This window comes from Mirounga leonina, unplaced genomic scaffold (genome assembly GCF_011800145.1).
Source record: "Mirounga leonina isolate KUSES-001 unplaced genomic scaffold, KU_Mleo_1.0 Mir_115, whole genome shotgun sequence".
Taxonomy (NCBI): Eukaryota; Metazoa; Chordata; class Mammalia; order Carnivora; family Phocidae; genus Mirounga; species Mirounga leonina.
The window spans coordinates 31,273,336-31,287,728 of record NW_023270268.1 but is presented as its reverse complement, the minus strand read 5'-3'; the positions used below and the strand labels follow the sequence as shown (position 1 = coordinate 31,287,728).

Sequence of the window (14,393 nt, the reverse complement as noted above, 5' to 3'; positions counted from 1 at the left end):
CTGAGCCGAAGGCAGTCGCTTAACCGACTGAGCCACCCAGGCGCCCCCCGGGGGTTTTAAAATAAAGGGCATAAGCCGTACCTTCAAAGAGGCCGAACCAGGCTACGTACGTCAGTCCCATCCGTTGTCATCCCATGCCCCCACCAAAAATTAGCCGCTACTGCCTAAAACGCAGAGGAGGTAAAAGCGTGTGCTTGCCCTGCCAAAGTAGCCAGTCTGTGCAAATGCCGCTTCTAGACAAGCGCCCGAGCTACCCTTCCACACGGCAGCCCCTCGGCCCCGAGTCTGAGCTCTGGAGCCACCACACGGCTGCTGCAAGATTACCAGATAGGCCACGCTGGCTCTAGCCTTTGAACACACTGCTCAATTGTTCCGTCGGACCTGCCTTCTCCCCGGCCTGCCTGGCGAGTGCCTCATTCTCCAGTACCAGATAATTTTCCCTCCTCTTTAAAGCCTTCCCTGGCTCTCCCAGGAAGATTTCAGTTCTTCTTGGCTCACCATACATCTTCACACCACACGTGGAAACATAAGGAATCTGGGCAGATGATTGCTGGACGCTTTGGGCACTCAGGTCCTCGGAGAAGGGACCGCTGTGGCAGGTTGTAGTCTCTAAGATGGGCACAACAGGACCTCCTATCGCTTATGCATAAGACGATGTAATTGCCCCCCATCAAAATGGGGGGCCCATTTCCCCCCCTTGAATCTGGGCAGCCCCTTGCAGTGGTCAAAGGGTACTGTGGGACTTGAAGCTAAGTTACAAGAGTGGTCCAGCTTCTGCTTTTTTCTCGTGAGACATTTGTTCTTGGGACCCAGCTTGCTGTGAGGAAGCCCATGCAGGCCACCTGGAGACAGGCCAGCTGATACCCAGCATCAGCTGCCAGACTGATGAGTGAGTGAGTCTTTGGATGATTCCAGGCCCCAGATCTTGAAATGCCCCAGCTGACACCACATGGAACAGAGATGTCCCCAACGAGCGCAGATTGCAGATTCATGAACAAAATAAATTGTGGTGAGCCACTGAAATCTTGGGTGATTTCTTACTTAGCATTAGAACAATGTCGCTTTCATGTCTATAGGCCCAGAACCCAGTAGAAGGCGTGACCGCAGCAGTGGCCCCATGAATATTTCAAGACCAAGTATCTGAATGATCCTTTGATCTGCAGCCACAGCTACTGTTTGGTAGCTTTGGTGACAAGCATAGCCTGCCACTTGGTATTACCCTGAAGTCCTTGCTAAGGAGACCCTGCCCCATTGTGATGCTGCCCGCACACCCTCTGCTCTCAGGCCCCCCACCTCCCCCCAGTTCCCATCTGAGGCTTGGGTCCAAGGCAGGACTTGCTGGCCGGCCTGTGCTCTGCCAGCTGACTCCCCAGACATTGGCATCATGGCTGTGCTCACCCACCCCCACTCTGAGTCACTCTGTGATGTCCCACAGAGAGGCAAGCTGTCCCGGCGTGGTTCCGCGGGAGCATGTTTGACAATGACCATTTACAGATCTCCCAGCCATAGGCCTCGAGGCCCCCCCCCCCCCCCGCCACCTCTGCCGCAGGTTGGTTTGGAGTCACAGAAAAGACCTGTGAATGCTTGTGACACTGTCTCTTCCTCTCCTGCCCAGGAGCACCTCCTCCGAGGGTGGGGGAGCCGGGTATCAGAAAGGGTGGCCTGTTTTATCTCTGAGCTGCAAATGCAGGGAGCAGGCTGGGCGGGCTGTGCTGGGGAAAGACAGAGATGGCCACTGGCGTCTGCAGGAATCACACGGGCCAGTGTAGCTGCTGAGAGTCTCCTCAATCTCCGTGATTCATGCAGATGCCGATGGCTATTCGTCACCCGCCTCTATTCATTCGTATTCATCCAACGAGCATTTATCCAGGCCCCACTCCACGCTATCCTCCTACCGAGGGGTCCACAGGCTCCTCTTTGTTCTATCCTTTCAGAAACAGATCTGTCAACCTCGCTACCATTCCTAAGTGGCAGGTTAGCCTCATGCAGACACTCCTCCCCAGCATCCATCCCACACTGCTAACGTCACCCACGCCCCCGAGCCGCTCTTACCCTGAGGAAAGAATCCAAAGCGCCGTTCTCCATGAACTCCGTGATGATCATGACGGGCCGACTCTTGGTGACCACGCCTTCCAGGCGGATGATGTTGGGATGGTCAAACTGGCCCATGATGCTGGCCTCGCTCAGGAAGTCCCGACGCTGCTTCTCGGAGTACCCGGCCTTCAGCGTCTTGATGGCCACATAGATTTCCCTCTTGCCCGGAAGTTTCAGACGCCCCTTGTACACCTCTCCAAACTCCCCTGCAACAAGAATGCAATCGTTACCCATTTCTTTCTCAGTCTGCGGAACCACCAGGGCACAACAGTGGCGGGCACAACAGTGCTCAGAGTGGAATTGTGGTGAAAGTGGCAGAGATGGAGACAGTGTTCTCTCATTGAAACTACGGTGTCCCGGCCCCGATCAGTTCACGGCAAACACAGAGGTTATATTAAAATACGTCCCTTGCCTCAGTTCTTCGAAATCGTTGGGGTAAATAAAGTGGAATTTCAGAGTCTATATAAGTTTGTTTTTCCTCACGTTTGGTTTTTCATTTGTGTCCCAGCTGAATAATTAAAATGAAACGGTCAGTTTCACTTTGGCAGACCATAATTCATTTTTAGCAGAGCCTGGCGCAAGAACATCCAGGGGCTAGGGGATATGTTCAGGTTCTTCAGTGCTCTGAATGAGATGGATAATGTTCATGTTCCTACACTGCCCCGAAAGTTTCTGCGTCTACTGGGTTGCCCAGAAAGCAGTCAGGAAGGGAAGTTAGTGGACACCGTGCAGGATACAAGGAGGGGAAGCAGGATTGGCCAGAGTCCCAGATCACGACGCAGACCTGACCTTATGAAAAGAAAGGAGGAAGCAGGCATGGATAAGGAGAGCTCCAGATCGCCACGCAGCCCTGGCTGAAGCAGCCCTGCCATTTTCTCCACCCCTGGGCCGCTTCGGAGTACCGAGCACCCATGCCAGGAAGGCCCAGGCTCCAGCCTCCCGCCACGCTCAGTCACGGCCGGGGCTGCCGGGAAACGGAGGCAGGTCCTGAAGGCAGGGCAGCTGGAGGCTGGCGGCGCCCTGCACACCCGGCAGCTGAACAGGAGGTGGTTTCTCGGAGCGAACGCGAGCGGTACACCTCCGTGGGTGCCACAGCATTTCAACATTTGTGCGGGAACATCACCCAGAGTAAAAACAATTCTGGTGGCACTATTTCAAGCTGCTTTACAAAATCTGTTGAATCCTGTTAAGTATGCTTTCAAGAGTTGTTCTACGATTTTGTTTGGCTTCGTAACTGCCAGTTCTTTCACGTGAGGCAGTTTAGGGTCTACTTGTAAGTGCATCACTGACGTGTGGCGAAGGCCTGATGGGAGACGGGGCCTGGGTGGCTTTCTGCTGGGGGGACCTTCGCTTTCACCTTCAGCTTCTGGAAGAAAATGATGGAGCAAACTGTGAGCAGATCAACGACTGGCCGAATTAGAAAAGCAAGTTAACATCGCCTCTGTGATTTGGCTGGGAGTTCCCTTTGTTTTCTGCGGCAGAAGTCATTGGAAGGAAGCTGCAGGAAAGGGCTCTTCACGCAAAATTGCTCCAGAGTCCGTGAGATTTGTCGGAAGCTAGGGCCAGGGTAGAGGTTGGCACAGGCACCATTAGGATGATCTCAACGTGGATCTGAGGACATAGATCACGTGTGACTCCAGTTTTGACATGAACCAAATGCTGCTTTGCTGAACTGCTTGAAGTCAGATGGAGTTTCGTTCATGTTCTTATCTTGTAGGGCCCACTGTGGTGCCTGGTATGGGGCAGGCATGCCCGTCAAAGGGGTGGGGGAGCGTATTTATTGTTACCTGTTTGGCTTCCGCTTTGTCTGCTCTTGGGTTGTAACCTGCTGGACACTCTATCCCTGCTCTATCCGAAAAAAGTAGAAGTACCAGTATTTAAATGTTTTTAAAAGACTTACCGCACCATCTTCTTCTATAGCAAAACACTGTATGCCCAAAGCCAGGGGGATGGCTGGAAAATGACCATCCATCCTGGGGAACGCCATGAGCTACTGAAAACTAGTAGATGAGTCATGCGCCCGGACTTCAAAAGATGTCCGCATTGTATTGTTCAATGAAGAAGAAAAGGAAAGAAAGCTACGGAATGTGAACACAGTATGTACCCAAGTGGAGAGTGTGTGTGCATGGATGCAAAAGAAAAACAATGGGAAAAATCCACGTAAAATTTATTTATAACTTCAAATTCTTTTTAAAAATGGTTGCTTTACAAGGGTGGGAATAGGAGTGGGGAAGTAAAGTCAGTCAACTTAATCTAATTTCTTTTATACTGTTTGAATTGTTATAATAAGCATTACTTTCGTTGTTCGACTGCGTAAATTTTTTTTAAAAGTACTGCACAACAGGGACCTGTCACATATGCGTGTGTATGTATATGTATATATGCTTGTGTATAGTATGTGTGTATATGCATGTGTATATATTTGTATACATGCATACATGCGTCTATATGTATGCATATATATGTGTATGTATATGTATGCTCTGTAATCTGTGTGTGTGTATATAAAATCCATCCTTCTGACACCTTGACCTAGCAAGTATTCAGGAACCATGAGCTGAACGAATATAGATTGCATATTTGATAAGTATACTAATTGAAGAATATTGGTTAGCATTTCTTCCTTGTTGCTATAATAATGAGTTATATTTTCTTTAGTAAAAAGACAGTGGTTGAAGGGAAAGGTGCAGTAATATTTCTTCTGGGAGGAGATAGGACACCAATATCTATTGACCACCTACTAGGTGCCAGGCAATGTGCCAGGCTCTTTGCATATCTTATCTCATTTAATCCTCACAGCACCCTTGAGAGTTGGGTGTTGTTATGTTCATTTTACTAGTAAGGAAACTGGGGCACAAAGAAAACACGCCCCAACCCCTCCAGCTGCGAGTCAGAGCCAGGACTGCTGTTGGTGCTCCACACTTTGCCCCCTGCCATACTGCTCAGCAGGGTGGCTATGAAGTCACAATCCAGGGACCACCATGCCCCAGCTGTGCAGGTCCTAACAGTTCATGGGCTGTCACTGTCACTGCAACTCACATGTAGGGAACTGCAAACACAGTGGGCCTAGCTCATAGATCTCACAGTCATTGAAACTTCCTGCCTGGCAGGCGGGGGGGTCAGAATATTTAGGAATCAGAATCTTCATCAATTTCTACATCAGTGTGTGGATTTGGGGAAAGTGTCCCAGGTGAATCTGATGTCCCCTACAACACACACAGGAACGCCCCAGTTAAAGACTTCTCTTCTGTGCCAGTGGTTCCCAAAGTTGGCCACCCCCTGCAGAACCCTGGGGAGCAGGTGTACTTTGTACAAAGTACAGAGGCCTGGGTCTCACCTCTAGGAATTCTGATTCGCTTGTCTGGGTGCACCCTGAGTAGAAGCAGGATCAGCGACGTAATTTGTGGGTCAGACCAGGTACAAAATGAAACTGCAGGACTTCTTGTTAAAAAATTTTGCAGGATTTCAAGACTGCGACAGCAGGGTGTTAAACCAAGTGTGGGCCCCTCTCAACCTGGGGTCTGGGGTGATGACACTGGTCACAGGCCTGTGAACCCAGGCCTGGCTGCCCAGGTGGTTCTGATGTGCAGCCAGGTTGAGCACCATGGGTCTAAAGCACCCAAGCCTATCTCAGATGGATTAGGGAACCTGGAATTCTTTTTTTTTTTTTTTTTTAAAGATTTTATTAGAGAGAGTGAGAGAGAGAAAGAGAGAGCACTTGTGGGGGGGAGGGGCAGAGGGAGAGAGAGAATCTCAGGCAGACTCCCTGCTGAGTGTGGAGCCCTATGTGGGGCTTGATCCCAGGACCCTGAAATCATGACCTGAGCTGAAATCAAGAGTTGGATGCTTAACCAACTGAGCCATCCAGGTGCCCCCGAAGGCCCGGGGATACCTGGGCTTTATCATTACACCTTTGAATCCCTTGGAAAGCAGGGCTTGTGTATGGGCTGCCTCTGAGTGTGGGCTATATAGACGTGAGTGGAAAGAAAGAACACAAGAGGGAAGAGACCAGCAAAGGTGTGGCTTTGGCAAGTTCTATCTACCTAGAGCGGTGTGGCTCACACTACTTTCCGAACTGACAAATGTTATTACACTGTTTAACCTTTGTGGCTGACTGGTTTCCAAGTGCAGTGCTTCTACTCCTTGAGCTTAAAGCTGTATCGTCTGTGGGGGGTTGCATCATGTAGGTTTTAAAAATGATAAACTAAAAATGGGCTCTCTGGAGAGGATTTTCAGGGCAGTGGAACCACTCTGTCTGCAACTGTCAAGGTGCCACATGTCATTATACATTTGTCCCAGTCCATACAGTATATGACCCCAAGAGTGAACCCTCCTGTAAAGCATGGACTGGGGGTGATAATGATGAATCAAGGTAGGTTTATCCACCAAGGTACCTCTCTGGTGGGGCTGCTGTTGGGGCGGGGGGGGGACGCTGTGTATGTGTAGAGCAAGGGGTCTATGGGAAATCTCTGTCCCTTCCCCTCGATTTTACTGAGAACCTAAAACTGCTCTAAAAAAAATACAGACTGTAAAAACACGTGCTCTCCTTGGGTAGGGAGCTGGGCTTTGTAGTCAGTCGCTATGGCGTTACTGCTCTCAGGGATCTGCTCTGCAAGCTTCATACTGATTCTGTAAAAATAGCTCCTTTCCTGTCTGGCAAAGAAATGACTTCATATTCTCCAAACCCAGAGGTTTTCAAAGTACCCACTGCCAAGGGAGCCACTTAGTCCTCACTCGGAGGCTGTGCTCCACCCTGTCACTACGTGGCCCCAGCGCTGGGAGAGGGACTGGGGCAGGGAGCGGAGGAAGCAGCTCATGTGGACACCAGCCCGGTCACCGGACTCGGGGCACGTCACTTCCCCTAGGCTCAGCTTTCTCAGCTTTACACAATAAAAAGAAAGGATGGGCCACGGGGTGCTGAGTCTTGGAGAAGGTGTTTTGTAAACTACACACTGTGGTTTAGATTTAAGACAAGCTGGGGGTAGGGGCGTGAGGGGGTTGGTCCGTGTGGGAGGTGGGCTCTGGAAGAGAAAAAGGAGGAAGAGCAGGTTTCTGCAAACTAGTGGGACCCAAGACAAAGTAGGGCTTTATGCCAGGGGTGGTGGGGAAGGCCGGCTGCCAGGTATCTGGGCGTGGAAGGTGTCCCCAGGTCAGCCTCGGGTGCTGAAGTGTGGGGGCTCTGGCCCTCTGGCACCACCAAGGTTCGTAGGGAGTGGGAGTCAGTGGGCATCCTGCCACTGTTAGTAACAGAAAACCAAGGCTTTGGGTGGCTTACAGTCTGAGAGACTCTGTCCCCTTGACCTTTGACTTCAGGTTCATGTACCATTCTCAAGACACTATTTTTGCTTCTTGACACCTTGCCTGTCATTAGGGCTAGAGCTCGCTGTCTGTGATGCTTTGATTTCCCATGATCTGAGCTCTAGAGAGCTTCCTTTTACAAGAGCTCCCAACCATGGCCATACATTTTGCAGTTTTTGATAAAAATTCATAATACCTAAAAATATTCTCCACAAATCAAGCATTAACATTATATTTAAAATAGATGCTTGTAGGAAATGACTGGGTAGTGGTTATGGTTGATTCTTGCTATGTGGATCCTTCACTGACAGTGATTATAACCAGCCTAATTTTGGTCTGGCTGGACTTTGATTGGCATGCATCCTCGCAGCTGACCTTGGAGCCTCTCCTACCCTTTGGCTGGGACTTCCCTCCGGCTTCAGGCCAGTTTGGGGGCCGGGCTTGGTTCTCAAGGTGTGCTTTCCGTCCAACAGCATCAGCATCACCAGGGAACTTGTTAGAAAATGCAGATTCGCCAGCTCCAGCTGGATCTTCTGGGTCAGAAGCTCAGTAGGTGGGGTCCTGTGACATGAGTTTTAATATGCCTCCAAGAGGATTCTGACACCTGGCTCAAGTTTGAGAACCACGGCCCTCCAGGCTGTCCGCTGAGGGTAATGCAGCCAGTTCCCGCGACTGTCCTCCAGACAGCTCCTGAAATTATCCCCTACAAGTTTTCAGCTCCTCGCCAGTTCCTCTTTCCTCCTTTCCTTGACATAATGAGGAAGAGAGAAGAAGTGGTTTGGCAGCATTAAATGCCTCAGCTATTATATAGAAAATCAGAAGGAAAGAATTTTCAATTTTTGAAAATGAAACATCCAACCTGCCAGCAGGTATTTTGAGCGGTGACTGTTGGCTATGTGCAGTGAGAAGCTACACACAATTGCACTCTCTCTCTTTCTCTCTTTTTTTTAGCAACAGCATTTTGAAGTCCCAAACTGCCTTGGGGGAAAAAAAGGAAAGCAGAGCTTCTAGTTACTAATTCAAGCTTCCACCAGAAAAGGAACTTTTAAAGAATAAATTTAAACTAGGTTTTAAAGTATGATTACCAGCCAGTTTTATCACAGTGGCCTGGGCAAGGTAAGTAGGTTATAGCTAAACCAGGGATAGTAAAACCATGGCAGGCAGTCCGCTACCTCCTAACCCCGCACCCAGGACAGACATTCCTTATTGATCACAGTGCTATTCTTCCTTTTCAGCAGAGCTCCCCAGGTCCCCATTACCGGGCTACTGGAGTTAGCAGATGAAATGGAACCTGCTCAATAGCCATGGTGTCCACAATACTTAATACCTACACGGTGAGAGTGAACAGATTTTCTCTTTTCTTATGGCTGTTTGTGGTCATTCGACAACTGCCCACCTGTCGATGACATTGTTTTCATAATGTAAACAAGCACATACTGAAAATGCTTCATATCTTGGTCCTCATCATTATCCTTAAGGTAGATAGCTAATCATACTAGAAGAGGAGGACTGGCGGACGGAAGAACTTGCACTCCCCAGGAAATGTGGGGCGCCTGCCCACTCCCCATGGACATACTGAATTCTAGGACAGTTTCATCATTGCCAGCAAGGAAGTTTGCATATTCCAAACTCCCAGACAGAGTTTACCGTCAGAAGTAACATTCCTGTATACTTAACTGTTCTTTTCCAGAACAGTACCCAAAGTGGTAGCTGTGTGGGGGTTATATTCACCAGACCTAGATCAGCCGTGTCTACGTTTCAGTTCTTGCTCTATCATTCACTCAGCTGACAGCACCATCTTTGGCAAGCCATCCTCTGAATGTTTATTTCCTCACCAGTTTAAACACACACACACACACACACACACACACCCTACCTCACATTAAGGGAGTGAAGTGAGACAATGCTTGTAAAGTATGTCCATGGTGAGCGTTCAATATATGCCAGTTATTTTAATCATAATTACTCAAGACATCTATTTGATTTCCTCTTCTGGAAACCCTTCCTGTTGTGACTCTTGTCCAGTATTGAGGCCACCCTCATGCTCCCACCCTCACTTTGAATAAGCCCGGGAGAGTCAGGTTGGCAGGTGACCTTTCTACCAAAACACTCCCAAGAAACCCGTCTTCTTCAAAGAAGAGAACTGGTGGGCCTTGCTGGCCCCATTCATTCCCAATCTGTGCACATCACAGATCCCCCTCCCCAGCTCACCTAGCCCTCTCTCCATAAGCCTGCCTCTCTCTCACAAAAAGTTATCTGTGGAGATGCTGAATTGGCAGCTGCTGGAGTCAGAGGAGGAGATTTATTAATAAAATACAATTGCCGTATCTTCCTCTGGAAGCTTCTAGTGTCACCTCTACCTACATTTTCATGCACTTGACACTCATGATCAGGGCTGCCGCATACAGCTACATAGGTTACACACTGCACAAGGCAGACCGCCATGCATGCCATAGGGCCCAGTTATAGATGGCAGCCTGCTTGATGCTCTAGGTGAATCTATGGATCGAACTGATCAGAATTAACCCATGTATTGGAGTTGACCTGTGAGATGGCTCCTGTGAGTCAGATTCATGGTCACAAAGAGCTGATACTTTTCCAAAGCTCCAGAGGGCCTGTGGCCCTCTTTGAAGAGTCCAGTGGTGTCCATTATCTGCAGCAGTCAATGGCCCACCATCCTCCTGTGGACAGGCATGGTGTGTGTGTTAGACCATCACCCCTACAGGGCAGGGGGTGTTAGGCATCTTGCATTTCCCAGCACCCACCACAGTCCCAGGCACAGGATCAGTGTTTAATGAATGAGGATCTTCTTGAACTCTAAACGGAACCCCTCCTGCAACAATCACAGCCCACTCCTCTTGAAACACCTTGCACAGTCTGGAAGGCTGGGGTGTGCTAGTAAGTGTTCAACTACCAGCTCTCCAGGAAGCAAAGAAACAGAGAAACAGATACCTCCCATTTGTAGTATTTGCCAATTCCCACTGTGTAAATACTCTTCCTGGGGCTCATGTGGCCCTACCAACATGTATCACTGAACATGGGGCTGGAAAGAGATGTACACAGTCGGCTCTTGTGAGCTGGTACCAGCTGGTTCCAGCAGCCTGCTGCTAGAAGGTCACATTCATTTCTCTCCTTAAATCATGCAATTTTCCTCTTCTGTCATTGTCTCATTCTCTAATGAGTTTCGCAAAAAAAAACTTGCTCTTCCAACTAGTTTTCATCCTTGAAAGCTCAGGCCAAAAGTTATCTCCTTTGTGAAGCCTTCCTGATGCCCCTGCCCATTCCCAGAACAAGGAACTGAGCTCTGCTCCGTGTTGGCCCAACATTGCACACGCCTGTTGCAGATGGTGTAAAGCAGTGAACACATGACTGGCCTATTTCTCATTAAGATTGTCAGACCTCTGGGGATGGGAGAGGACTGCTGTTTGTCCATCTCCGGAACCCCACATCCAGCATGCAAGAAGTATTCAATAAGAGCTTGTTGAGGGGTGAGGGGGAAGGAAGGAATACATAAGCAAAAAAAGGACGACTGACTTCTGAGTCTTCTTTTCATGTGTTGTTACCTTCTGCAACCCTAAGTTTCTGCCCCCTGCTCCCAATCAGCCAGGAAGCTAAGAGCAGGATTGCCAGTAACACTGTATAAACATTACCTTACAAAATTCTTTTCTTTTTAACTTGACCTTCACACCAGCTCTTTTAGCACAAAGTGAAGTCAGTCTCAGTGAGGCGGGGTGTGGGAGAAGCAAGAGTGGAGAGAGAGGAGAAAAAGTGGGGACTGATTCCAGCTAGGAGTGTCTTCTGTTAAAACTGCATCCAGTTGCACATAGTGAATTAACATCCACAGGGATTAGCCCTGGAATTTCTGAATCGTGAGGAGATGAGCGTCTGGTAGAGGGTGATCGGCAGCGACCAGGCACGGGTCTTTACCTGGTGCTGCTGGACGTCTCATGAACTGCTAAATGTATCGATCCCTCCCCACTACCACGTGAGCCTCGGAGAGGACTGACCTTCTCTGAGCAAGATGCACCAACATGGCAGCGGAGGCCCAGGCTACACAAAAAGGGAAAGTGAAGGATGGAGCAGCGCCATCGATTGTCCCTTTATAGGCATCCGGCTGTTGGTGAGCTCACCCCCAGTCGTCACTCCCTGGCAGGGTCATAAAGTGAGAAGGCTCTTTACTCTTCCCCTGACAAAGGCGGGAGGGGGCTGATGGGGGCTCTCTGGGGTGAAATGCAGTCCAGAACACATTGCTCGAAGCACATGACATAAATAAAAACATTAAAATCACTAGCACCATTACCACATGACATAACAACAATTAATAATGTGGGGAAACAGGGTGCAGGACTGAAAGCAAGCCTTCCCAACACTCTTTCAAGTTCATTGGAGAAATCTGAGCCCCTAGGAGTAATCCAATTTATCTGGTATCCAGCCTTCCAAGGCATGATCCTTAAATATGTCAGCATCTAAGGAGGAAGAAAAAATTATCTGCACAGAAGTGAAAGTCGTGGTTCAGTAACATATTTAATGAAAGTCAATGGGAAATACGTATAGACTCATGTGGATCAGATTACGGCCAGCTGGCTGGAACTCCTGAGGGGTTGGTGAGGGGGAGAGGTGTGTCCTGACAGGGGCAGTCCCAGCAGCCCCCACAAAGATGTCATGAGGGTGGAGCTCTTTAAGAGAGAAACCAGAGCATGAAAATGGTGGCCTAATGGGTAAGCTGTCAAATGTGACTTCCAATTTCACAGATGGCTTTGTGACCCCTCAGTGCATTAAGAGATGCAGTGAATGGAAGGATAGTGACTTTCCCCCTAAAGATAATATACGAAGTGGCTGTCTGTAAGACTTTAAGCATATTTTATCGAGTTAAAACGTTACAGGAAAAGGCAACTCCATGGCTCTCCAAATATTGCTATGAATAAAGCACTTCTAAACGTAGAAACTAAAAAGAAGACAACAGCATATGCGTGAAGAGAGCTTGAACAATGGCTAACAAGAATTGGAGAAGAAGGAAAGACAAAGAATTTTGTAGAAGAAAATAAAAGGAGAGAGGACACAAAGCAAACACAGTTTTAAGAAGATTCAAAACAGGCAGTAGAGGAGGCATAAAGAGATTGCTTATAAAGTGAAGATATTTCGGGATATTTTACTCGTTCACATTAAAAAGGCTGGGTCCACTGCCAAATTGACTCAACTACTGATCCATTAAGGAAAGATGAAAATTCTATGTCAGTCTTTAGGTAGGAGCTCCTGAGAGCATCTCAGGCAGCTAGTCCTCTGCTGGGCTGAGTTTCTATTCCAATGCAATAAGGTGGATGAGAGCATGCATGTTTCTCGGAAGTGAAATCTGTCTTGGGTTACGGTCCATATCATAGATCTTTTGTAGGAAATACAGTTAGGGGTGGGTTTTCTTCTGGAAACAGTGGTCCCTCTTCAATTCATCATGATCTGTCTCCAAATGCATGTATATAGAAAAAGGAGAACTGAAAGTTTGGGAAGAAATCTTGATCCAGAGCCATGGAAATATCAGTGAGTGAGACATTACGTCCAGCTTCTAAAAATTTCTGTTTCTTTCAGTCTTCTCAACTGTGTACCTTAGATCTCTCTCTTCATCTGCATTTGGTAGTCCATTTCCAGAGCTATGTCTGAATCTTCCAAAACTACAGCTGACTTCTCTCCAACACCGGTCAAGCTTGGCCACCATGATCAAGGTCCCCAAAAGATCCCTAGACACACATTGTAGATGATTCAGACTCATCTTCTGGGGAGAAAGATGTTAGAAGCTCTTTTCTCAATGGGATGACTTTTTATGCTGAAAGAGAACACCTTGGATGGTGGGAAGAAGATGTTTGGACACCAAGAGAACAGAAACGAGGGGAGGGGAGAGCCATACCTGCTCCGATGACCTCTTCGATTTTCACAAAAGATACATCAATCTCCTTGGCAAACTCCCGGACAGCTTCGTTGGGGTCCTCATAAGTGAAGGGGTCAATGTAGATCTTCATCCCTGGGGAGCCTTATTAGAGGAGACAAGCAGGGTTAACATCCCAAAGAGGACACGGTGGTCAGTAAGTCCTGGCTGTTGTCCCCAGCTCCCCTACACACCAGATTGCCTCTCTGTGCCTGGCTGGGCCTTCCCATCTCCCTTCCCTCTGAGCCACACTAGCTTGGTTCTCTGTCCTCTACTTCTCCTCCATATTTTCTTCTCTTTTTGAGCTCTTGATGAAATGTGGAGCAGATTACTTATAAGTGACAGATCGGGACCAGTTCCCACACTGAGCACTCACAGAAGGCAAAGAAACTGATTGATGCCAACCAAATGCATTAGCAGAAAAGCGGTGGTAAAATGGTAGGGTAGATATCAATATTTATCAACTTGACAACTTTTCTGAGTGGAGGCCACCATTAAGGTTATAACTGACGGCTGTGGCCAAGGCTGCAAGAGGGATGAGGATGGATTAAAAAAAAAGGAGAGAGAGAAAGAGAGAAGGAGAAATTGCTCTTACAAAAACCCCAAGTTAGAAGTGTCAAGACAGAATACCAGAAGAAAAAACGTGAAGAGAAAAGCTTAGAAAATACTGATAAAGAACAAGGTCTACAGAGAAAAAAAATGAGGTGGAATGAAAGAAAAATGGTAGTGAACGTCCATGCCCTCAGACACACAAAAGTATGAAAAACAAATAAAAGGGTGAATGAGAAATACAAAAAGGAATATAGACTTTGTCACTGATGTTTAGAGTGGCAAGATAAATAGGTGTGCATGGGGACAAAATAGAGAATTGTCACTGCAAAAAACATACATTCAAAAAGTGGAGGAGAGGGGACAAAAAAGGAAATGGAACCAAAGAAACAAATGGATTCACTCACAATGTAATTTTCAACATGTCAGATGTGTCACTAGGCAAAGTCTAGACACTGTTTCCTCAGTGGTGGTGTGGTGAGCAGGAGAGGACTTTGAAAGCAACACCACATGGTCCAGCATGGCATCCTTGTGAGGG

General features: G+C 48.0%; 1 protein-coding gene across 1 annotated transcript in view; it reads right to left on the bottom strand.

Moving 5' to 3' along the window:
* EPHB1 (EPH receptor B1) overlaps positions 1 to 14,393 on the bottom strand; it is a 283,919-nt gene that overhangs the window by 55,611 nt on the left and 213,915 nt on the right. Inside the window, exons 10-11 of the mRNA XM_034995150.1 lie at positions 13,289 to 13,411; positions 2,053 to 2,300 (exon numbers count right to left, since the gene is read on the bottom strand). Of these exons, the coding sequence (XP_034851041.1) occupies positions 2,053 to 2,300; positions 13,289 to 13,411 (371 nt within the window). The remainder of the gene's footprint in view (positions 1 to 2,052; positions 2,301 to 13,288; positions 13,412 to 14,393) is intronic.